General features: G+C 41.6%; 1 protein-coding gene across 1 annotated transcript in view; it reads left to right on the forward strand.

Annotated features, from left to right (window-relative positions):
- Window positions 1-24,554, forward strand: part of ARID4A (AT-rich interaction domain 4A) — a 57,466-nt gene extending 32,912 nt beyond the window's left edge. The window contains exons 12-25 of the mRNA XM_053396736.1: window positions 4,957-5,029; window positions 8,298-8,392; window positions 8,513-8,610; window positions 10,055-10,283; window positions 10,868-11,112; window positions 12,951-13,148; window positions 14,154-14,238; window positions 14,390-14,591; window positions 15,067-15,129; window positions 15,875-17,005; window positions 19,198-19,302; window positions 21,099-21,311; window positions 21,430-21,612; window positions 22,670-24,554. Of these exons, the coding sequence (XP_053252711.1) occupies window positions 4,957-5,029; window positions 8,298-8,392; window positions 8,513-8,610; window positions 10,055-10,283; window positions 10,868-11,112; window positions 12,951-13,148; window positions 14,154-14,238; window positions 14,390-14,591; window positions 15,067-15,129; window positions 15,875-17,005; window positions 19,198-19,302; window positions 21,099-21,311; window positions 21,430-21,612; window positions 22,670-22,773 (3,024 nt within the window). The 3' untranslated portion in view covers window positions 22,774-24,554. The remainder of the gene's footprint in view (window positions 1-4,956; window positions 5,030-8,297; window positions 8,393-8,512; window positions 8,611-10,054; window positions 10,284-10,867; window positions 11,113-12,950; window positions 13,149-14,153; window positions 14,239-14,389; window positions 14,592-15,066; window positions 15,130-15,874; window positions 17,006-19,197; window positions 19,303-21,098; window positions 21,312-21,429; window positions 21,613-22,669) is intronic.
- The last annotated feature ends 844 nt before the right edge of the window (window positions 24,555-25,398 follow it).

Here is a 25,398-nt window from a genome sequence, read left to right on the forward strand (position 1 = left end):
TCTGGAGGGAGTTCGGAGTCCCAACACCCAGAGGGGGCACCATATGGATTACCCCGGTCTCCATGCTAAATTTAGTTCTAAACTGGGCTTACACACACTACATGCATTCACTTCAAAGAGTTTGGAAAGTGGGGTGGAGGTGATCATAGAATCTGATGAAACCCCTAGATTAAGTTTGAAACCAGGGTTCCTGTAGACAATTGGTAGCTGTTCTTCATTCATATTATTACAGAATTTTATTGGGAGATCAGATTGCTCCCCAAAGCTTGGAGACAGCTGCGTCTGCAAAAAAATACACGTTTGTTTGAAAGTGTGCAGGACTTTCGTGTTCTGAAATTCCTTAACCTTGTAAACATAAATTTCCTTTCGGCTGAACATATTCAGCGCCCGTGTGACTGACAACATCTATACCTACTGCAGCATAATAATTACAATAGCCATTTGACTCCTGTGTCCTTGTTGGAAGGCGCATAACGTTTCCTGCGCAGAATGGACTTGACTCTCTTTCCAGCAATTTCGTAGTACTTTGATAAAATAATGCAGTGAAAGAAAATAGACATTAGTGGTGCTCTTGTTTATTTGGAATGCAAAAACCTAATTAAAACCTTTGCAGCATGTTTCAACACCTTGATACTGACACAGTGTGGTAACTTCTGCTACCATTATAAACGTTTTGCATAAATCCTCTATACTCATATTTAGAATTCTCACTAAATATAGACATTCCTCTGAAGCTATAAAAAAGATGGTTGGGAGGTTCTAGAAATTGCACATCGGAGGCAAATTCTGTGTTTATCTCCTTTTGAAGAATAACAAACTATTAAATTTTCTTGCTATTTAAAACTCTTTTAATATTTAAGGCAAAACTAGGAATGAGAGGTCTTCCCCAGTGCCATTAACATTTCCTTAGTATTTATAATAATAATAATTTGTTATTTATACCCAGCCCATCTGGCTAAGTTTCCCCAGCCACTATGGGCAGCTTCCAACAAAATATTAAAATACAATAGTCTATTAAACATCAAAAGCTTCCCTAGACAGGGCTGCCTTCAGATGTCTTCTAAAAGTCTGGTAGTTGTTTTTCTCTTTGACATCTGGTGGGAGGGCGTTTCACAGGGCGGGCGCCACTACCGAGAAGGCCCTCTGCCTGGTTCCCTGTAACTTGACTTCTTGCAGTGAGGGAACCACCAGAAGGCCCTCGGCACTGGATCTCAGGGTCTGGGCAGAACGATGGGGGTAGAGACGCTCCTTCAGGTATACTGGACCGAGGCCTTTAGGGCTTAATAATAATAATAATAATAATAATAATAATAATAATAATAATTTATTATTTATACCCCGCCCATCTGGCTGAGTTTCCCCAGCCATTCTGGGCGGCTCCCAATCAGTGTTAAAAACAGTACAGCGTTACATATTAAAAACTTCCCTGAACAGGGCTGCCTTAAGGTGTCTTCTGAATGTCAGGTAATTATTTATCTCTTTGACATCTGATGGGAGGGCGTTCCACAGGGCAGGCGCCACTACCGAGAAGGCACTCTGTCTGGTTCCCTGTAGCCTCACTTCTCGCGATGAGGGAACCGCCAGAAGGCCCTCGGCGCTGGATCTCAGTGTCCGGGCTGAACGATGGGGGTGGAGACGCTCCTTCAGGAATACAGGACCGAGGCCGTTTAGGGCTTTAAAGGTCAGCACCAACACTTTGAATCGTGCTCGGAAACGTGCTCGGAAACGGGCTTTAAAGGTCAGCGCAAACGAACACTTGATTTGGTTGTTGATTTCTGCAGGTGCCAGCTATATGTGTGGAGGAGGAACCACTCCTCACCAACCTGAACAAGGGCTCCTGTTTACTTCTCTGGCAACAAATCAAACTTGGGTCACTTGCTGTACTTCCTTTATCACTGATAAAACCATTTTAAAAGATTGTAGTTACTCAAGAGAGCCCGTAATATTCCACAAGTTCCTTAGTAGCACACAGTGCCTGCAATTTAGTCCATGTTACTTGGGAGTAACACCCAATCTACACCGTGGGGCTTAAACCTTGGGTAGACATGCATAAGATTGCCCTGAGAGCCAGTGTGGTGTAGTGGTTAAGAGCGGTAGTCTTGTAATCTGGGGAACCGGGTTCGCGTCTCCGCTCTTCCACATGCAGCTGCTGGGTGACCTTGGGCTAGTCACACTTCTTTGAAGTCTCTCAGCCCCACTCACCTCACAGAGTGTTTGTTGTGGGGGAGGAAGGGAAAGGAGAATGTTAGCCGCTTTGAGACTTCTTAAAGGGAGTGAAAGGCGGGATATCAAATCCAAACTCTTCTTCTTCTTCTGTGCATTTGAGGTTTCAATATTTTATTCTGTGCAGAGCATGGCCCGCAATACTAAATGATTAAAGTAAGAAAACTGTGATGAACTTTCATTATATTTCTTTTTCCAAGCTGAAAAAGTGCAAGTCAGGCTCATGAGTTTGGGGAAAACGACTCTCCCATTTTATTTAAAACTATATCCCATAGCATCACTGAATGAATTTGGCAATCATCAAATATGAAAAAATAAGAGTCCTGCTTCCAAAGAGAAATCTTATAGGGGCTTATAGCTTTGTTTACAGATTAGTAGGTTTAAGGCTGAGGTGTTTTCCCAGTGCTCCTGAGGGATTTTGGGATTGAACTTCTGTCCCTGTATGCATAAAGCATATGATTTGACACCAAACATCATCCACCCTTTCCAGTCCAATCCCCATTTCTATGAATCAGGTTAAATCAAATGGTGCATATTCAGAACTCCATTCAGCACTTCGCTCCCAGTAAAAGTAAGTGTGCACAAAAGAAACCCTAAGATTACTTTTAACCGTTTTGCTGTAACAGGATCACCTTGGTGTAATATTTAACATTTTGCTCAGTTACACCTGACACACATGCGTTAAACTCCTGAAGTACTTCTGAAGCATTTTATTGTGATGCTGTAAAATTTAACATAAAGGCTGGTGCACACAGTCTGTCAGAAAACAAGAAATTGCAAAGTCTTAAGGATTCATGTGATGCTACTGGAGCCTGTCTGAGAAATAAACATTGAACAGAATGGCCCCTGCAGCACTGTGGAATAGATATATTTGGCTTTCCTTCCCTCTCCTACCACAAAAAGTGAAAGAATATGAACACTAAGTGACTCTAATAATGTCAGCCCCCAAATACTCTCCAAATAAGCACTTGGATGACACAACTTAGTTTTTTGTTCAGAACAAAAAGCTCCTTTAGAGAAAATACCACGATAAATACTCAAGAATAATTATGATTGTCAGTAGAAATGGTTTTTTTCAAGATCATGGTTTGTAGGGTGTTTGTAGAATAACTCCCCCATGGAAATATCCTTTCCAGGAATATTTCTGTCATTAATGGTGTTATCTGGGATTCTCTGCCATCCATCCCGCCCCCCCATGGGCATGTAGATAGATGCAAGAGTCACTTATGGAGAGGAGTTACCTATGTATCTCAGATGCAACTGTCCCAGGATGTGGTAGCTGATCACAAGGTCCACTTCAGACTAGTGGTCGCATTCTGCTGAATGAAGCCACCTGCTTGAGAGAGTGCTGTAGTCGTTGGAATCCCAGGCTAGGAACAGGGAGACCAGACTAAGTTCCCATTCAGCCTAGAACCCTTCTTGGTGACCTTGGGCCAACAGCCCTCTTCCAGCGTCGCCTGCTACCGCAGGGTAGCTATAAGGACACAGTGGGGTGGGAACAATGTATTCTGGTCCTGCGTTCCTTGGAGGGAGACGGGGATTGGTAGCTGTCCCGCAAGAGGTGTGATGCTGCAGCAGAGTCATGCGTTTCCCGTGCTTGGATGAGATTTAAAAATCTGTCAGCAAACGTGCTGCAGGAGGGAAAGCTTCATTCTTGGCATAGATCGCTTAATAGGGAACTCGGCCACCAGAAATTGAGCGGAAACATGAGAGAGGTTTTGGCATTTTGGGGGGAACCCCAAGGTTTTCAGGAGTACCTTAAACTATGCAGAGGCTGAGAGCCCAGCGGGGACTGAGCATGTTCAGTAGCCAGAGAATGTGTCTTGTCAGTTGAAACCTGGGGGTGGGAGAAGGAGGCAGTGGTCCTGCTGGGGCCTCTTAAAGCAGGGGTGAGGAAGTGGCCCTCCAGGCCTTTTATCTGGCCCTTGGAACACTTCCCAGGCCACATCCCTTATTGGCCCTGTTTCACTTGAACTTTGATCGTTCCTCTTCCTTGTCTGGATAGAGGAGAGATGGGTGTGTGTGAAGAAACCAGCCTGCTGTGCAAAGGTAAAATTCACATTCTTTGCTCTGTTTACTTTTATTCTGGCCCCTCCTTCCGCTGGCCTGTGGCCCTCAGAAGATTGTCTGGAAGGAAACGTGGCCCTTGTTGTGCAGAGGGCTCCCTGCTGCTTCCTGACAGCTCACAAAATCCTGCAGAAGGGTGTAGTTGGCTGGAAAGAACCCTGAACCCAGAGCACTTCTGCTAAGAGAGAAGGGTATACTTTGTGAGTTGAGATTTGAAGTAATGCTGCTTGTGGTTCCATGACTTTCCAGCTGAAACTGAACAGAGATTAGTGACTCTAATAGAGACCTAACTTCAGCTGCTTTTCAGGTTAATAAGCCAATCCCTGTATATTTTCAGGGGCAGTGGTCTCTTGGGGATGAGGCCCGGCATCAGGGTCCCTTCAAAATGAAGACTGACCACTTGCATTTAACGGCAGCTCCAGATCCTGTCAAATCTCCATCAGACGTCAACATGCAAGACACTTTCTATCAAGTTGCTTGGATACCATATAACGTATTTTGGTGAATAGTTCCCTCTTGCCAATTTTATAATACTGTTTTTTTGCAGATCTGAAATTTGTCGAACTCGGCTCTCCGTATGCAAATGCTTATGATGCTGCAATTAAGGCAAAAGCATATACTTTTTTTAAAAAAAAATGTGTCTCCTTTTTTCTTTTCTTTTGGCAGCCTGAGGAAGAGCTTGATCCTGAAGAGAGGGACAATTTCCTCCAACAGCTTTACAAGTTTATGGAAGACAGAGGTAAGACTTGACTGCCTTTTAGAATGATGGAAGCTCTGAACCTAGTGTGGAAGTGCATTTTAACAGTGCTATATTTACTGATTGTGCCGAATGCTTGTGATGTGCTCTGAATGCTGTTGAGACCACATTCCTGTGCATTCGAGGGGAAGTCCCATTGAACTTGGAGACATTTACTTCAGAGTAAATGTGCAAGGCATTTGGGCTGGTGTTTACAAACATTAAGCATCACCATCACCTAAAACGAATCCTCTTAAGCAATCTTGCTGCAGTAATGAGTTTGCAGCAGCATGTGAGAGAAGCGAGGCATAGGGATCTGCAGGTATGTGGGACCTTTTTTTGGGTGGAATATGGGCACTGCCAGATGACCAATTTATTGAGCATTCATCCTGACTTGTTTGCGGGGAGGTTACAAGACATTGCATCAAAGCAAGTGTTATCCCACATTTTCCCGTGTCTTTCCTTATTGCAAAATTTCAATCTTTGGGGGGAAGTGGGTTTGTTGTGCAGGACCTCTCAACCAACTATAATTGCACAACCTGAATTTGCCTGTATCTGACAGAGTCCCACCTGATAATAGCAAGCATCTGAAAACCCCCTATATGTGTGCACCAACATCTTGAAGTATACCCAGAAGGTTCTAGAAAGCCAAGTATAGAAACGTGTTGATACTGTAGTTATATGTTGTTCTTGTATTTACATGAAAACCAATACAAATTATTTGGATTAAAACAAAAACGCACACACTGTAATGTGCTCCCAGTGACCAATTCTTCCAAACTTGATCCATTGTGCTTGGTGCATGTTGTGGTCTGCACCTTTTCAAGGGCCAGGCTTCCATCATGTTTGCTGTGGGTAGTCTAGGTTCAAGAATACAAAAGATTAAAAGCTGGCTTGTCAGGTCCTAATCCATTGCAGTATCAATGAAATACTCCTTATATTCACTGCAACTCGAAGTGCCCGGCAGAGTGATAGCAAACTGAAGCGCTATATGCTGTGAAAGCAGCAAGCGAGCATGATTGTTTGCAATCATGTTGTTAGCCAATTTAAACCTGTTGTCATATGTTTGCGTTGAGCTGATCTTTAATTCGCATGAATGTTCCCACATTGAAAAAGGGATATTATTATCATTTTATTATTATTATTAAAATTGTTTTTATTTAAATTTCTACTGCCCTTCATCTGAGGATCACTGGGCGGTTTACAATATTAGTGTTTCAGTTTGTCTGGGATTCTGAGGTTGGTTGGTGGGTTTGCAACTAAACCATCTTAAGGTTGGTTGAAAAGGACAGATAAGACATTGAATTGCCTTCCTCAGTGCAAATTGTTGTCTGTTCATCACCAGGATGATGAAGAGAAGCTTGCTTGTATTTCCAGGCTGGTAGAAGTTAACTTTTTAGCATTAGCCAAGGCTTCAAAAATCTCTTGCCTTGCGCAGCTACAAATTCTGAAATGCATAAAATTGATCATTTTTAATCCTTGGCAACAGTGCTTGGCTGATGTTGCTGTCTCATGTAACATCTGTCTCCAATACAGTGTAAAATACTGGGCAACTAATTACTGTTGCTGAACTAATCTAATACCTCATGGGAGGAGAAGCGCCAGTTCATTTTTGTTTGTGGGCAGTTCCTGGTTCAATCCGTAGCAGCTTCTGTTAAAAAGATTTCTGGTAACACAGTGCTGGACTAGATGAATCTGTGCTCTGTGTATAAGGCTATTTCCTGTATGCTCATATATTAATGTCTTGCTGTGGGTAGCATAGATCAACTGCCTAGAGAGATCCCTGCTACAGAACAGGATATGTCTAGGAATGCTTGCTTTGGATGCTCTCTGCTGGTAAATGATGGAAATGAAAATGACTTCTGGAGATTTCTCATTTGGATTTGACATTTAATTTCCTGGCATTGTGCTCTGAAAATCTTAAAATCTCAATTACCAGTAACCATCCATAATAACAGCATGCACATATTAAAGGGTGGTTGACTTCATGGGGCCACTGCATATTTTCATTTTCTATAATAAATCCTGGATTGCAGATTATATTTTTGCAGTGGGGGGGACGACTGTATTTATTTTTTCAGTTTGTATACTGCTAATTGCAGTTGTCTCTAAGCAGCATACAGGAGACCCAATGCAATGAGACTAAAAATGAGTTAAAACATAAAATAAGAATTGAATGAAAATGCCTTCTAAAATTCTTTTTTAAAAGAAGTTCTGGAAGTTCATTAGGAAGAAGGCCTGTCTGGCACCAGCTAATAGAGTGTTCCACAAAATACTGGTCATGCAGATCCTTATGGATATGAGCCCTGGGGGACCATGCTGAGATTCCCGCATTGCAGGAGGTTGGACCCTAGATGACCCTTTGGGTCCCACCTTACTGTACGATTCTCTGACCACCAACAGTGACTCCACTGAAGACTTTGGTGATCAAGCAGAGATACAAGGGCCTTATTTAGGGCCTTGTAAGTTATTGCAAGACTTTGAACCTGGCCCAGAATCAAATGGGCAACCAGTGTGACCTTCTGAGTCCTGAAGGACTCAGTGCTGGGGATTGCCTGTCCCAATCTACCATCCACAGTGTTTTCCACCAATTTGAGTGGTTTTCTATAGTTGAGCCTTGGTCCTAATAAAATTCTAGGCTGCAATCCTGATTCCACTTTCCTAGAAGTAAGCCCCATTGAGTTCAGGAGGATTTGGTTCTGAGTAGACTGTTAAGATTGTGCTTTTAAGCTCTTAATGGTCATTTCACCCTCCATTTTTTGCTGCTTTTATCCTCAACTCTTAAAAAAAATTATTCCTTATTTGCAAAAAAATGATTCTGTCAAATTACTAATTGATTGTTGAGTCTATTTATGCCCCACTCCGGAAGGGAGAAGAGGTTGGAATTTCCATTACCTTTAAAGGTGACATTTAACTTGACACATCATTATCTTAAAGCCAGTCTGTATCCTATTTAGAAGAATCTGTTTTACCAAAGCAGGCACCAGGTATCAACTTCCGCTTCAAGATGCTCACAGCCAAGCAGTTAGAAGAAGAAGCCTATAATGTAGCCATGCAAATAACTTACCAGCCAAATAATAATAATTCACTTGCCAACATTTGTTGCTTGATTGTGGTCTGGAGGGGAATAATGGGACCAGCCTGGGTGCCTAGAGATGAAATCTGGCAAGTGGCTATTTATAAGCTGTAAAGTGTAGATACGTGCTTTAGAGTAAAAGTGCAAAGCCTGTGTAATAAATGCTTCTTTTGATATCTCTCTTATATTAATTAGGAACTCCTATCAATAAGCCACCTGTTCTGGGCTATAAGGATCTTAACCTCTTCAAACTTTTCAGACTGGTATATCAGCAGGGTGGGTGTGACAATGTAAGTATGGCATTTCTTAAAGCTAGCCTTTAATTTCAAGCTAACATTGTTTTAGTTTTCTATTTAATCTATATATGTGCACTACTGCACTCCTAAAATACTTCTCTACCTCCCGCACAGATTGATAGTGGAGCCGTATGGAAGCAAATTTATATGGACCTTGGCATTCCTATTTTGAACTCCGCTGCTTCCTACAATGTAAAAACTGCTTATAGAAAGTAAGTAGTCTCTCTTTTTATTTAAGGTACAACTACTCAAAACTTACTTAGACCCGAAGGAAATCATAAGCAGGATTTGGCAGGGTGGGGAGGCAATATAGACAATAGCAAGGGGGAATATCACTAACAATAACTTCACGGTGCTGTACAGGTTTTTAGCTACTGTACATTTTTCTGTCTTGCTAACTCAGCAGTCCCAACTGCTGTCTGCTGTGGCTAACAACTTAAACTTCCAAATGTAATACTACATTTAAAAGCAAAATGGTAAGTCGGCGGCAGCTGGAATTTATGGCCTCATTTGGGCAATCATATTTCTGCTTAGTTAAGCCCTAAGTACAAACAAGCCTTGCAACTCCTCCTATAATTCCTCTGCTCCTCCCTTTACAGAAGCGAGCAAGCAAACTAGGAGAGAGACTTAACTTAACTTAGAGTTTTGCATTATGTCCATACTGGGAAATGGTGATTAAATGGCTTCAGGACAAAACGGGATATTAAGCCATGGTTTGAAATTTTATAGCTTGGCCTTTTTCTCTTTTTTTAAGTGTTGAGCTTCTTGTACCCTGCTTAGAAACTATTGTAATTAAGTGAGATATAGATTGTGGAAATAAGGAAGTCAGTACGAATGACATGGGGAAATTGTAGCTAACTGAAGACTTCCTCTGGATTTATTTATTCATAAACCGCCCTTTATCCGACGATCCCAGGGCAGTGCACAACATTAAAAACATAAAATGCATAGCTTAATAAAATAAAATAAAAACTTTAAAACAATTGCAGAAAAAACGTATCCTCAACAATTCTCCCCACATTTAAAATGCTATAGATTGTGTAAAGAGGAATGTTTTTGCCTAGCACCTAAAGACATGCAAGGATGGTGCCAGGCTGACCTCTAGAGAGAGCATCCCACAGTCCAGGAGCCACCTCAGAAAAAGCTCTTTTTCTTGTTGTCGCCCTCTGCACCTCTCAGGGAGGGGGGACAGACACAGAAGGGCCTCAGGTGACAAGCACAGGGTCTGGATCGGTTTGTACTGGGAGAGGCAGTCCTTATTTGTCATATCAAGTGAAGGAGCTGCATGTGTGACCACAAGGCTCATTCATATCTCTGCTTATTACCCTAGGATACGGCCACCCGAGCCAGCCTAATAAAAATCACATTTCCAAGAGTCCTCTGTGCACTGAGCAGCCATATGTCAGGACACCAGGAAGTCAGAGAGAAACCTTCTCCCCACTGTGACTGAGGATTAAAATTGGAGGGTGGCGTGGGGGAACGATAGCGCTGCAATTGTTGGAAGAATTGTTCTGTAGATCAGAACCTCCTCTTGTGTTAGAGCAGAACTTGAGGGTGTAAAAGGAGTTCGCGTTCTCCCTCTGTGCTGCCTAGGTGATGGAAAGAGCCTTATTTTATTTTTACCTTGTCAATAAATTCCTTTTCTGAAACCTGTAGGTATCTTTATGGTTTCGAAGAGTACTGCCGGTCTGCGAACATTCAGTTTAGAACCATCCACCACAATGAACCAAAAATAATAGAAGCAGTACAGAAACCAGAAGAGCCGATGGAGGAAAGTGTAAAAGAAGAGCCAGAGATGTTCCCCATAGAGGTTCGCAATGAGGAGGATGGAAACGATTGCAGCAGTGAAAGTGAAAAAGAAGAAACTGAGCAGAGGTCTCCTAGGGTAAGGTCCATCACTTAGAGCCTTGTGATACTAATTTATTATGTTCCGCTTTGGAATGGAAATGTAATCCTATATGATTAGTTCTAGAGATCTCTTTCTACTTTTATTTTATCTGACATCTGTTATACCTTGCTTGGTTATAAATAAATGGAAAGAAAGGAAAAGTACAGTAAAAAGGGAGGATCCTACTCTTGCTTCCCCAGCAGGGGTTTAATTAACCAGCTATAGGCCAATGAGAGTAAGGTAATGTTTATTCTGGAAAAAGCTGGCAGCTCATTTCCTCCTGCGTTTTCTCAGTCCTGTTTTCCTCATGGTTGTATCTGTTGCTGCTCACGCTGCTTATGTGGTAACAGAATCCATCTTTTTAGATACCTATTCATAAAGCTGTGATGGTGGCTTTCAGATATATATTTTGCTTGTCCGTGAATTCCCTGATGCGCCGCTAGTCAAGGAAAAAAGGTTTAACTTAATACTGCAGCAATATATTGTGTAATCCTAACCTGCCTTGAAGGCAGCAATGCAGTTTAAACAGCATGCTTTCTTCTCCCTCCCTCTCCCCCCCCCAAACCCCCCAACTATCATAGGGACGAAGGAGACTTGTTCGTGATGTCACTGTCGCTAAAAAGGAAGGCGAAGATGATAAAATGCCGGACAAACTAAGAGACAGCAACAAGGAGAACAAAGATGTAGAAGACGTGTCCAGTAATGCAGAAAAAAGGGAAAATGAGCTGCCACTTGGAAGCAGAAAGACCACACCAAAGCAGAAGGAAAAGAAAGCAAAAAAGGAAGAGGAATCTGACAAGGAGTCAGATGAAGAGGAGGACAGGAGGCAAGAAATATGTCTTTACTTCTACTTTTTGTCTGATGCTGTAGCACACGAGTGTAAAGTCTTGAAATTGGACTCCCAGTGAAAATGACCCTTAATCCATGTTAAATTGCATCTCAAAAGGTGTCGTTTTATAGGGCAGGCTCAGTATTAGAACGTAAATGGACAAAGTCTTCATCCTTTTTAAAATGCTGGCAGCTAACAAAGAGCTTGGTAGTATGATGACTCCAAGAGGAAGAAGGTTATAGGAGGCTTCAGTGCCAGGGTTGGGGAATCTGTGCACCTCAAGATGTTGGACTACAACTCCTATCATCCCTGAATATTGGCCATGCCAGCTGGGACCAGTGGGAGTTGGAGTCCAGCAATACCTGAAGGGGCCACAAGTTCCTGCAGTAGCTCTACACAAAATTCCTGCCTTTTCTTTGGCGAAATAAATATATGCCAATTTCCATAGTTTCTCATTACCTGTAGCCTATGAATCTTTGTTGTTGTTTAGTCATGTCCGACTCTTCATGACCCCATGGACCAGAGCATGCCAGGCACTCCTGTCTTCCACTGCCTCTTGCAGCTTGGTCAAATTCATGTTAGTAGCTTCGAGAACACTGTCCAACCATCTCATCCTCTGTCGTCCCCTTCTCCTTGTGCCGTCCCATCTTTCCCAACATCAGGGTCTTTTCCAGGAAGTCTTCTCTTCTCATGAGTTGGCCAAAGTATTGGAGCCTCAGCTTCAGGATCTGTCCTTCCAGTGAGCACTCAGGGCTGATTTCCTTCAGAATGGATAGCTTGGATCTTCTTGCAGTCCATAGTCGTCTCCAGCACCATGATTCAAAAGCATGAATCTAGGCTGCCTTAAAGCAAAATCCTGGGGTGTTCAGCTTTAGCAAAAAAAAAAAATCCCTATCTAAGGTGACTTCCGACAGCATAATGTGTGCTTGAGCACAGCTTATTCATGAGTTCCATCAGAAGGGAACTTTTTTTAGAATATGGATAAGAAGTGCTGTTGTGGTGCTGGGCTGTACTAGGCATTTACAGAAGGCACTTTGAAAGAGCTTGTATAACAGTGATATATTTGTGTGCAGGGTTCTGTATCATGTAATATTCAAGTTGATGTAGCTATTAGGATTGCCCTGTTTAATCCAGTTAGATTTATTTTATTTTTAAAACCTTGAGTTGATAAAAAGGTACGCCTGGTTTTATTGGGATTTATTTATTTACAAAATACGTAATAAAAACTGAAGGTGGCAAGCACTACCTAATGAGCCATTTGTTCTTCCCCGCATGCACAGAAGAAAGAACTCTTCTAAGAAAATATACTTCTTGCTTCAGAAACACTGTTTTACCTATATTCAGGTTTTAATTGATTGACTAAAACTCATGATGATTTGATTTGAGTGGGTTGCTAATTCCTATGCATCCTTTGGCTTCTCAGATAATTGTTTGGGTACAAATTCAAGCTGGCATTAGAGCACCATGCAGTTGTGCACTTGTTCGTGAAAGGCCTTTCTTTAACTAGTAGGCAGTCACTTGAGAAAAGTACTCAGCAGTAACAAATTAAAATGAATGTCATGAAAGGCTAATCGCGACTTGCATTGGGATTGACTTGAGCGCTTTCCCTCAGCTCCACTGTGGCTCTGTGGGATTGATTAGGCGCTTGCACAAGATTCATTACTTGGAAAAGTGCACTTTTGCCTGGATTCAGTTGCTGAGTCACTTTCATTCAAGGCAGAGGTTGGCAGTGCTGCATTGCTGCCGTGCAAGCATAATGTAAGTGAGGAGGATCACAGCTGCTGCCCACGTCTGGCCTCTAATTAGTTTGCATCCTGTTACCTGTCTTGCTGCAGGGAAGAACTTGAAAACCGAGGAGAATCGGAAGGAGAGGAGGGCGACGAAGACACAGAGCCTTGTCTAACGGGAACCAAAGTGAAAGTAAAATACGGTCGTGGCAAAACTCAGAAAATTTACGAAGCCAGTATTAAAAGTACAGAGAATGATGACGGAGAGGTTTTGTATTTGGTGCATTATTATGGCTGGAATGTAAGGTGAGGAGAGAAGAAAGTCAAGCTTGTTTTGCAGTCATATTGTAGTGGCAAATAAACGTTCAGGTGGACTACCTGAGGCCCTGCAGACAGGTGCCTTCAGTCCTGTCCCTCCTCCTCTTTTATCCTGGTGTGCTTTGATCAGGCGTGAGCATCATCAAGTGTTTTGCCTGGGCTGTATTAGGAGCTGCTTCGTGCAGCCATTTTAAAAAGTCAACTTGGGATGAGTCAATGTGCCTCAAAAATGTTCGCTTAGGAAAATGATACTGTCAGGAGTGCCCATGGTAAGATTTGATGGACAGCCTCTTGTTTACTCAGCAATGTTAAATGAAGACATGGCAAACCTTTGATGGTTTCCTTTTCTTTATGGACACAATTGAACACTAAGGGCAATATCCAGGAGCAGGTGACACAGTGGGTCAGTGGGTCTGGTTGTTAACCAGAAGGTTGGTGGTTTGAGCCCACCTAGGGACAGCTGTGGCAGAATCCCTTTGGGGTTATCTACTGTACAATTCTATAATTCTATTATCGGTGCAAGGGTTTCTGCTAGCACAGTGGAATTCCCCCTCTCTTTCTGCCACACACCCACTGTTCTGGAGTGTTCTCCAACCCTCTGGAGCAGATTTGGGAAGGTATGGGGCACAGAGAGAGGGAAAAACTGTAAAGCAAGAAAGAAGTTGAGATACATTAAAAATATATATATATAACAAGTCATTGGACAGTTTCTTTATTTTGGAAAAAAAGAATTTTATTTTACACCTAGAAGCATTCAATATCTGAAATGACTACTGACTTACTGGAAATGTTGGGATGTGCTGTTTATAGTTCACCTACTAACTAACCTTTTAAAATTTAAAACATTGGGGGGGTATGGTGCAAGACTTCCTTTGTAGGCTTGAAATCTAGGGGTGGGGATGCTTTTTCGGGTGAGGTTCTTTTTACAATTAGCCTTTGCTCTAAAGCCATTTTTAACAGGAGTAATAATTCTGCATGGTATGTTTTCCGTAGATACGATGAATGGGTGAAAGCTGATAGGATTATTTGGCCTGTGGAGAAGGGAGGCTCAAAGAAGAAGCAAAAGAAAAAAGCAAAAGTATGTAGCATTATTCAGTAGCCTTATTTTTCTAAACCTTTTTATTTTCAAAAAGGGGACTTTTCCCTTTCTGATTACCCTTTCTTTCTGTAAATCCTTTAAGATATGTTGCACAGTAGTAAAATGACCATTCGTATGTATCTGTGTTCAGAGTAAAGAAGAGAGTGAAAAAGATGAAAAGAGAGAAGAGGAGAAGCAAAAGGTGAAACGGGGGCGCCCTCCTCTGAAATCGACTCTTCTTTCAAACCTGTCGTGTGGTCTGCCCAAAACTCCTAATAGCGAAAGTAAACCAGGAGCCCGAAGCTCGCGCGGCAGCCTGCCGGATTGCTCACCCTTGCCTAACGGGACTGAAGGTATTTCCAGTTCAGGACTGGGATTTTTGGTGCATGGTGTTTTACAAAGGCTCTTGAACAAGCAGCTAATGATGCTTTTTAGGATGGCAAATCTTTTCTGATTTAAAAGGCATGAGGTGTAAAGCATAATGTGCTAATAATAATAATAATAATAATAATAATTAATAATAATAATTAATAATAATTTATTATTTGTACCCCGCCCATCTGGCTGGGTTTCCCCAGCCACTCTGGGTGGCCTCCAACAAAGATTAAGAATACATTAAAATGTCACACATTAAAAACTTCACTGAACAGGGCTGCCTTCAGATTTCTTCTAAATGTCAGGTAGTTGTTTATCTCTTTGACATCTGATGGGAGGGCGTTCCACAAATAATGGACACACACAAACACACTCTTGGAAAATAAATAAAACCTTTTCTTTGTAATGTTCTTGCTCCCAATCACTGATACACCCTCTTCCTTTAATTTTTAGGAATGTCTCGCAGGCAAACAAGACGTAGCTCAGGAATGTTGGATTCTGACAGAGGGTCAAATGGTGAGTAGATTTTTTTTTCATATGTTGTGGGAAGATGTATTATGAAATCTGGGGAGGGGGGAATGTATGTGAAGAGGATTGAGACAGGACACTACCTGCAGTTGGGGAGAGGAGCAATACCTATTGCTTCCGTTGGCTCTTGATTGCAGCCTTTCATGGTGTAAAACAGTGTGAATCTCATAAACAGATTCTTCATGCTTCTAATGAGACCTATTGTACTCTTGAGACAGAGCAGAGGGTGAAATGCAGCTGCGTCATTAGGTATGAAATACTTGCACTTTACAGAAGTTTAACCTTCTGAATGCTCCCATCTCCCCAGTCATCATTAGCAATGAGAGAGGAGCTGTACTTTATTTATAGACACTTTCAAACTATACCTTTGTTCTAGCCTACTTTCTTTGTAGCTTTATTAAAATAATATTTCTCTTTACCGTATGGGGGGGTATCCAACTAAGGTGACATTCACACAATACGTTTAAAGCACTATGATACCAATTTAAGCAGCCATTCTGGGAGCCATAGTTCGTTAAGAGTTCTGAGTGGAGTCGTATTCCCTTCACAGAGCTACATTTTCCAGAATTCCCTGTGTAAGAGGGATTGCTAAACTACTCTGGGAATTGGCCTCAGTCATACTCAAGAATAGAATGATTGAAATCAATGGGCTTTGAATGACTTAAGTGCTGATACCAACTTTCATATGAAGTTGTGCCTTGACTACTTGTTCTGTGCATGTATTTTTTTGTAGACTCGATTTCATCTGACAGTGATGCGGATGAAGCTTCTGAAAAGAATGTGAATGAAGAGTTTTCTCCAGCCAATTCTGACCCAGAAAAAGATGAGAAACGAACAGTTGAAAAACCTGATGAAGAAATCCCAAAGATCTCACTTGTGCTGAAAGAGAATGACAGGAATCAGATCCACCCTTTGGAACCTTTGAAACTCGAAGTTGAAGAAAACGAACAAGTGGTTCAGATTTTTGGAAACAAAAGTGACCAAGTAGAAGATATCAAGAGAGAGATGGAAAAATCACCTAGAGCGAAAGGACGGCGGAACAGAACAAGAGACTCCTCCCTGGAGAATGTAAAGAGCACGCCACTAAACCAGGAAGAGGCAGCAAGCGAACATCTCTCGGATTCTGAAAGATTAGACACGTCGTCATTGGACAGTAAAGGATTGAGCACCCCTTCTGAGAATGAAACAGATCCTTGTGCAAAAGATAAGAAGCTTTCGAAAAGGAAGACAACGGAACAGCCATCCCCCGACAAACGGGTCCGGCTGGTGGGCGAGATGGAAGTGCCAAATATCGTGTCCGAGGGGAGGACAAATGAATGTTCTGGGACAGAAGAATGTAAGGACTTTGGTGCAGATGATTCGCTCAGAAACGAGAACGAAGAAATGCCATCACTGGTGGCAGAATCCGATCAGCGTCTTCAGGGTCGGGGAGGTGATGACTTCGATTGTTCCGAAGAAAACCGCAACCCCGCACTGAAAGACGAGGACGATTCCATGCCTCAGATCGGGCCCGAAACTCTCCTCTGCCACGAAGTGGACTTGGACGACGTGGACGAAAAGGACAAGATCGGGCCTGAAAAGTTCATAGCAGAGAAGCCGGACTCCAACCACCCCACTTCGAACCCGCCTGCCTTACCTCCCGTGGTCCAGCCCAACTTCTCTGTGGCCTCTCCTCTCACCTTAAGTCAGGATGAATCACGGAGCATCAAGAGTGAAAGTGACATCACCATTGAAGTGGACAGCGTGGCTGAAGAGTCTCAGGAAGGTCTCTGTGAGAGCGAGTCTGCCAATGGCTTTGAGGCTTTCACTACTACTTCCAGCAACTGTAGCATCGCCATCCCAGAAAGGGAGATCGGGGAGAGGGGTAAGTGCCAACTTCTAAATGGAAACTTCATTTTGATGCTTCCATAAAGTGGTTTTTGTAATCTACATGGAGGTTTGCTTACAATCAAGCAGAATATAAATTTTGTTAAATAAAGTAAAATTCCCTCTCTTCGTAAACATGCTGAAAGCATGACTTGCAAAAACCCTGAAGGATTAGAAGCAAGGAGTCACATTTTGCTTAGTCATTCATTCATTTATTATTCTAATTTTATTTACAACATAAATCCACCACAACTCAGATAAACAAATCCACCACCGTTAGACATGAACATAACATAAAATAAACATAAAATAAAACAAACGACAAAATAAAAATCTTCCTTTATCTTGTACATGGCCTCCTTATTTACTTCTTATAAACTGTTTCCTTTATGAATTATTATTATGATTTTTTTTTTCAAATTATGACTTTTGAAACAAGTCCAGGTGTGTATTTTAGGGCACTGTTTTGTAAAGTATTCTTTACATTTACAAGTATTCTTTACATTCTTTTTGGAATTCTTGTCTGGGGAGTCCCCTAATTGCCTCTTGTTAATCTAGCCGATTCGATATAATTTAGTAATTTATCCTGCCATTCCGTTTTTGTTGCTTAGTCGTTCATTTTTATCTCATCGAGGCAGCTAACAATAAAATAGGGGTTTGGGAGCAGAAGTATTGAAATTGGCTGCTGTTTGTAAACTAGCAGCACTTCGATATCCATCACCAGAGTCCCCAATTCTTCTAGCCATGGCAAGTGTTCCCCATTGCCCAGCCTGCATTTCAGTGATGCTCAGAGCAGCTGGAAGTTCAACACAACTTGAGGAGATGACTCCCCAGTTCAAAGCTGGAGAAGGGAGCAAGGGCCTGTCCTTTTCATACAGTTTCTTAGAGGTGCATTGCAAAAAAAAAAAATATTGATCCCTAGCCCACGGGGATCATCACCCCAGTTGCACCAGGCTTGTGTCATCTCCATAGTGCAATTGTGGCAGCACTCATCTCTGTCCCTGTGCCAGTCCCCAGAAGCCAGAGAAGGGGAAGCAGGGGGGTGTCCTTGACCTTGCACCAAATTTTGGAGCCCCGGGATCAAGGTCAGGTTCAAGACCTTCTGGGTGGGGGAGGAGTGGCTTCCTGGGCAGCCACAAAAGCTGGCCAAAATGTGTGGGTCTCAATCTGTTATGTTTGTGAAAAATAAGCAGATTATGCTAAGCTGGTTCACATAGATGAAGCAGAGGCTTCGGTGCCCAGCTTGTTTGCCCCTGAATTCGCATATGACGCAAGTACATTTCAAGAGTTGTGTGGACGTGCTTCTTTAGAACTGCAGCCTTGCTCCCTTGTGGGAGTAATGCAGCCACAGTCTGAGGCATGCAGCTGGAGGTTATTTAAAAGGCAGCTAAGGCATGCACATCAGGGGGCCAGAATTCTGTATTTGAGGGGTGAAATATATCGGGGAGAGGAGCTAGCCAAATCGTGACTTCTGTAGCACCACGATTGCCAAAATGACAGTTGGTGCTCCCTCTTGTTTAGCCTGATGAGTTGCAAGTCAGAATAATTTATTGCTATTTGTTATTGTTATTATTATTATTATTATTATTTATTTAAAGGTGTTTGGCCCTGGAGTGCCCAAAAAGATCTATAGAAATCTACTGGGGTTTTTTTTTACAGAAATGCATCCTTAGAGGTTACTAGTGCAGTGAAGAGCCCTTAAACCTCCTCAGGCAGGAAGGCCACAAAGAAAAGAACTAGAATGGTGAGGGACTGGGGAGAGAAGTTGAATTGGCTGCTGCAGCTGTAATTGCTGAATGCTACCTCTTGATTCTGCTTCTGTTACTGGAATTGTATGTTTTAATTGTATTTTACCAGTGACATGTTTGGCACCCTGGGCTTCTTTGAGAGGAAGGGCAGGATATAAATTAGCAGTAGCATTAATATTCTCATTGGCTGCTTATTGTTGCTGGTCTCTTCCTGGTTGTTTTCTCTCTCCATACCATTCTCACTTCCATTCCTTCCCAAGAATATACTGGGCGTGTTTTGTTTCTGTTTGCAGCACACTGTGTTTTGTCATCCCTGATGGTCTGGCTTGCGTTATGGGGATGGTTGTTCCTTCCAGTCCTATGACTTAAAAGAGCTTAGTGGCGGTTCAGTTGTACCATTAAAGACTATAAAATGAAAAGGTACCTTTCATTTTATTTTCAGGTCAAAAAAGGCCTGGTGACAACAGCAGCAGCTCACTGGCCAAAAAGCAAAAGCGTACTCCAAAACGAGCAAGCACTGTAGCCAAAAATGAGAAGAATGGGACAGGTACGTTTCATAATCTTTCTCTGGAAGGGATTTTGCTCTGTTTGCTTAGTCCAGCCTTCTCGTTTATGTTGTGGTTAGGGAGATGATTTAGGGAGGGCTGCGTTGCCTATTTTCCCCAGAAGGAGCTACTTTTGAACCCAGAACATGCTAAGTTGCAACCTTTCTTTATTAGATTTCTTACTGTCCCTTACCAGGATGGGTTAGAACGATAAAATACATAGTTATAAAACAAATGAAACATTTACAGCCAGAAAACAAGTGAAGTGTAAAAAATATTTAATACAGTCCCACGTATTCAAATCAGTTAAAATAGTTCTAATATATATGCAGGCCTAAGGCAAAGATCTCCACTCAGAAAGTGGAGAGGAAACCTTTCCCTAGCAATAGTGGAAAAGTTGTCAGGGAAGGTAAACAGCGTTTCAGTGTGCGGCGCTGGTGCTGGCTCGCCAGATGCAGCTTCGTCACGCTGGCCACGTGACCTGGAAGTGTCTTCGGACGGCGCCGGCTCACGGCCTCTTGAGCGAGATGAGCACACAACCCTAGAGTCGGACACGACTGGCCCGTACGGGCAGGGGTACCTTTACCTTTAAGTAGAGAGTCTAGATGGGGGCTGCTCTTCCACAGTATGGCTACAAAGCAGCTCATCTAATTGTAAAGGTGAACTTTAAATACCTGAAGGGTTGTCACATGGAAGATGGAGCATGCTTGTTTTCTGCTGCTCCAGAGGGCAAACCTGAACCAATGGATTCAAATTACAAGAAAGGAGATTCTAACTAAACATTAGGAAGAACTTTCGGGTGGTAAAAGAGCTTTTCTGCAGTGGAGCGGTCTCCCTCAAGAGGTGGTGGACTCTCCTTCCGTGGAGGTTTTAAAGCAGTGGTTGGATGGCCACCTGTCAGGGATACTTTAGTTGAGATTTCTGCATTGTAGGGGGTTAGACTAGATGAGCCCCTTGGTCCCTTCCAACTCTCTGATTCTATGAAATACTTTTTTCACCTGATTGCCTTCCAATAGAATTAGAACTAGCAATACAAAGACCTGTTGTTTTGCTAACATAGGCTTCAAAATTTTAATCTTAAACATGTTATCACTTTGTAAGACATCCTGTGGAGGGCTATTTTCTCTCTAGAGAAGGAAACGTAAGAACTCCAATTTGGAAATACCGTATGGTTTAAATGGTAGCATTTTTGTGCCGTATGAGTTTTAATAATCAGATGGAAATGTTCTCTGCTCAACTGAATTGTGTAGTAACCTTATGTCCTTAAAGACAGCTTGCCTTTTGCAGTCATGCATATGTTGAGTGTCTGCAAAAAAGCGGGGCGGGGAAGGGGAAACTGAGGTTGCTTAGACGTGCAGAGAAGGGCGTCCCACATTGCTGCATTCTGAGAACATCACAAGAGCTCTGCTGGATCAATCCAAAGGCCCACTTAGTTCAACATCATGTTCTCACAGTGGCCAACCAGATACCTGTGAAAAGCCTGTAAAAGACTTGGGCACAACCATGTTTGCCCTACTTAATAATAAATAATAATAATTTATTTTTTAATACCCTGCCTATCTGGCTGTATTGCTTGTGTGTCATAGGTGGACTTCTCTTGTGTTCGCCTCCCCACCCACTTTCTGCAGAGCCGTTGTGAAGTTTATTGAAATAATGTATTGAAGCACTTTTGAACTATTAAAATGTGGTATATAGATGCTATTGAATGCATACTTTTTTATATTGAATGCATACTGTTGTCTAAAAGAGTGCTGTGTCGGAATGGGACAACCCAATATACTGTGTCATGTTGTTGCAGGGCAAAGCAGTGATAGCGAAGATCTTCCTGCACTGGATAGCTCAAGCAAATGTACTCCAGTAAAACACATTGGTCTCTCCAAGCCGCAGAAGCTCACTAGGTCGCCTGCTAGAGTATTATCCCCCAATATCAAAGATGGGGATAAGGACAAGCAGAGGGACAAGAACCATCAAAACATTTCTCCAAGGGTGTATAAGTGGAGTGTCCAACTCAGTAAGTGCTCCCCCCCCTTTTTGTACAGTAGATAATTTGGGTGGGAAATAGGGTTACAACAGTACATGGATGGTCCTTCTGGATCGTCAAAGCCTTTTCAATTATTTTATTTCCAAAGATGAATTGGACAACATGAGCAGTGCAGAGAGGATCTCTTTCCTACAAGAAAAACTGCAGGAAATCAGAAAATACTACATGTCTCTGAAGTCTGAAGTAGCCACCATAGACAGGAGAAGAAAACGATTAAAAAAGAAAGACAGAGAAGGCAAGTTCAGTCTTTGTCAGACATACAAGCTTTTGGGTGAGTGGTGTTGTCAGAAGGCTTGTGCAGTTTCTCTTTCCAGACATTGTCATGCGCGCTCTCCGTGTTTGGAGTGTTTATATAACATTTTAATTGTGGAATTGTGACCAAGGCCATTGTCAGTTTTTAAAAAAGGGCATATCTGCAACAAGGAAGGGTGAAACTGAAATGTGTGAAGGGGCTGAACTGGATGTGCTCTTAAGATCTGAGCACAAAGAGACTGGCAGCACCTCACGGGAGCTGCTTTTTGGGTAATATTGGTGGCTGCTCAGGGAAAGTTGGGGCTAAAAAGCCAAAATGTGCAGGTGACACCCCCCACCTCTTGTAGCACAACGTATTTGTACCCTCTTAACTTTTTCTTCCATGTTTCTTCTTTAGTTTTGGATATTTTTTTGACTTTTTCGCCCACTAGGTTGTTCCCAGCCCCTGCTCTGCATGTGTGCCCCATTTGGCACAACTTAGTTTGTCATAGTTTTGGGGCTTGCTTTAGAGCAGAGGGTCCTACAGTCTTCCAGACGATGTTGGAAAACAACATCCACTGCTGTCCGTTGGTAATACTGGTTGGGGCTGATGGGAGTTTGGAGTACACAGCTGGAAGGCCAAACAGGTTCCCCACATCTCCTTTAGTGATTCAGCATTAACAGGCCTAGATCCCAATTAACAGTGAGAAAAGCTGGTTCAAGAGTTGGCAGTACCTGGCAGTATTCAAATGAGTGACTTTGGGGGGATAGCTTGTTTTCTCCTGCTCTGGAAAGTAGGACTTGAACTAATGGCTTCAGGTTACAAGGAGATTACGACTAAACATCAGGAAGAACTCTCTGACAGTCCAAGCTGTTTGACAGTGGAACGGTCTCCCTTGGAAGGTGGTGAACTCCCCTTCCTTGGAGGTTTTTAAGCAGAGGTTGGATGGCCACCTGTCATGGATGCTTTAGCTGAGATTCCTGCATTGCAGCCGGTTGGACTGGATGACCCTGGGGATCACAAAAAGCACAGTGATCACCTACGTATATTGGTAAAAGGGTGCGTTAATGCTTTTTGTATTTATTTTTTTTAACAGTGTCTCACACAGGAGCTTCCATGTCCTCTGCCTCTTCAGACACTGGAATGAGCCCTTCGTCCTCCTCTCCTCCACAGAACGTGCTTGCTGTTGAATGCAGGTGATACTGGTCTCCTCTGCCTTGTGCAGCAAGTTGCTGTCATGGACAGAAATCCCGAAATACCATAGAAAGCACTCAACTGGTTTGACATTGCCAAGTATATTCTGTATACTCTTCCACTGCTGGACTGTGTCTGTCTCTTCTCCTCATACCCCTCCCTCCATCTTGTCATTGTGGATTTTTTTTATTTTTAAAAAAACTTTATTGTGGATATTAATTAAGCTAATTGGCAACTGAAGGTTTGTGGGTGCACTTGGACACCTCTGTCTTTGTGCTTATTTTTTGTTTTTGTTTTTTGTTTTGGTTAAAACAGAAAAGGGCACTTAATCAAATTTGGAAACTTGGATAGCCAATGAAGCATTTGAGTGCTATTAGGAATTTTTTTTTTTAAAGGAGCAAGTGCACCAAACAGTCATCAAAATAGGTTAATCAGAAAATGGAATTATTGCTGCACTTTTTTCACCAAGCTGTATCTTAATCCTGAGTGAGAGTCCCTTCCCCCCCCCCTTTCTTTTCTTTTTGGAGAAGCACTTGCTGTACAGACCTGCCAAAGTGTGTATTCAGCAATGTTCCCAATTTTAATGGTGTAAATTGGACAAAATAAATTGTGAAAGGAAGCGTAGTTGACTGGAAACTACCGTTGTAATGAGTCTTCCACTTTTTATAGGATTTTTGAGCACACGATTATGCAAATATTTTAATGTTTAATGTTTACAGTGGAATCGTGAATAGGTTTTCAGTGGACTATCTTATCCCTTGACAAAAGTATTTTGTCTTTTTTTCTATGTAATTTCAGAGTTTTTATTTTGTTACAAAAAGGCAAAAAATAAAATATATAACAATGAAGTTATTTAACAAGATTTCTAAAGCTGAATTTTTTTGTGTAAAATAAGGTATCTTGCAACTTGTTAAATATATTTATTCAGACATTGGATGTTGTATTTTTATGTATTTTTAAAAAAATATTAATAAAATTGGGGAGAAAAAGTCTAAGTTAGGTTCACTCTTTCAATAAAATATACCTGTCACTTAAAATCATATACAGGTGGCTTCATGTACCATACCTGTATGTGAAGTGGTTTTGTCTGTTCAATCTTCCACAGTGTAAAACTATAATCTGGCATCTGGATTAAACTCTATCCTGTCTTGAAAACTTTGGCAATCCTAGTACTTCTGTTGCTTTTGAGGAACAAACCTTTGGTTACCCTTACAATGCTTTTGTCACACTTTCTTATTTGCTGTACTGTTGAAATCAGTTTTCTATCTGCCAAAGTTGATGAGCATAATTGAGAAGAGTTAAAATGACTGTTTCGGCTGTGGATTGTCCCACAGACTGAAAACAGTTTGTAAATAACTTTCCCAAAATCATGTATTTAAGACAGTTTGCATATACATTGTGTATAAAGTGATTTTTTAATCAATTTTTTAAAATTCACCTTTGTACATTGAAAAGGGGTTTTCTGCCTTTTCCATGTTAATATACTGTAGAGTTATAACTCAGATTCTCTAGACTGTCAGGATATTAAAGGTTCACAAAACCTGAAGGTCTTGAGTGAGAGACTCCAGTGAAATGGTCATGTAGCTAAAGCCTGGTGTCTCTTCCAGTTCCATTTTATCAGTTTCTCAAACTTATGATTCCAGTTCCTTCCATTTTCACAGAGATCTAAAGGAAAAAGTACTCTTGTAAAAATGCACTTTTTCTGTCTTTTTCTTAAGCAGAGCTATTTCAATGTATGATACAAATGAAGCTCAATGAAGAGCATTAATAAAGGTTATGTTTTTAAACATAGGCTTTATTTTATTTTTAACTGATTTTGTAAAACTGCCATCATGTCCAAACAATAGATAATGGCTTCATAATGTGCTGTAAAGATTCTTCAAAGCAAACTTGGATCATATATTTTAATAATAAAAGAAGTTATCATTATGATAAAAACTTGGTCAGATGTAATCATGCTTAATATTGCTTTCAGCAACTATTAATCTGAGCCTTAAACCATTTTACTTTGTTGTAAAATTAATACCCTGTTCTTCAGTGGCCAAGAAACATAGACACATTCTCAAATATTTACCCTTTATCGGATACCTTGAGCAAGCTAGATGCATTTAAATTGCAAAATGCTTTAAAGTGCTGGCGAACACTTTGGATTATAGCAATTCATTAGAACACTCAACAAGAGATTGACCTTAGCTGTTGTGAAAATATTATGAAAATGAAGTTGGGTAAAACTGAACAGTTGTAGTCCAACTAAAAAGGCTGAAAAGGTTTATCCTCTCTGGGGATCGCTACTAATGTGTGTAGTTTATCCAAAGCTGGGTGAACAGCTTTAATAGGATGGTATTACTCTACAAAAATTTGCTTCTCAAAACAATTAGACGTTGAACAAAGCTCCAGTTGTGGGACTAGATAAAGCAGGGTAGCTATATAGATATATTTTTTTAATGCTGTAATTTTGTGCTTCTGAAACTGGCTTTTTAAGAAAAACTAGCTGAATAGCCCAAAACCATAGTAAGCTACAAAATCATTTAAAACTACTCTTCAGGATCAGTGTTAAATAAAATAGAGGAGGGGAAAAACACTGGATATCATATTAAGGCCTCCAAGTCTGCAGTTAAAAGTCTAAGTTGG

The sequence above is a fragment of the Podarcis raffonei genome, chromosome 1 (assembly GCF_027172205.1).
Source record: "Podarcis raffonei isolate rPodRaf1 chromosome 1, rPodRaf1.pri, whole genome shotgun sequence".
Classification (NCBI taxonomy): Eukaryota; Metazoa; Chordata; class Lepidosauria; order Squamata; family Lacertidae; genus Podarcis; species Podarcis raffonei.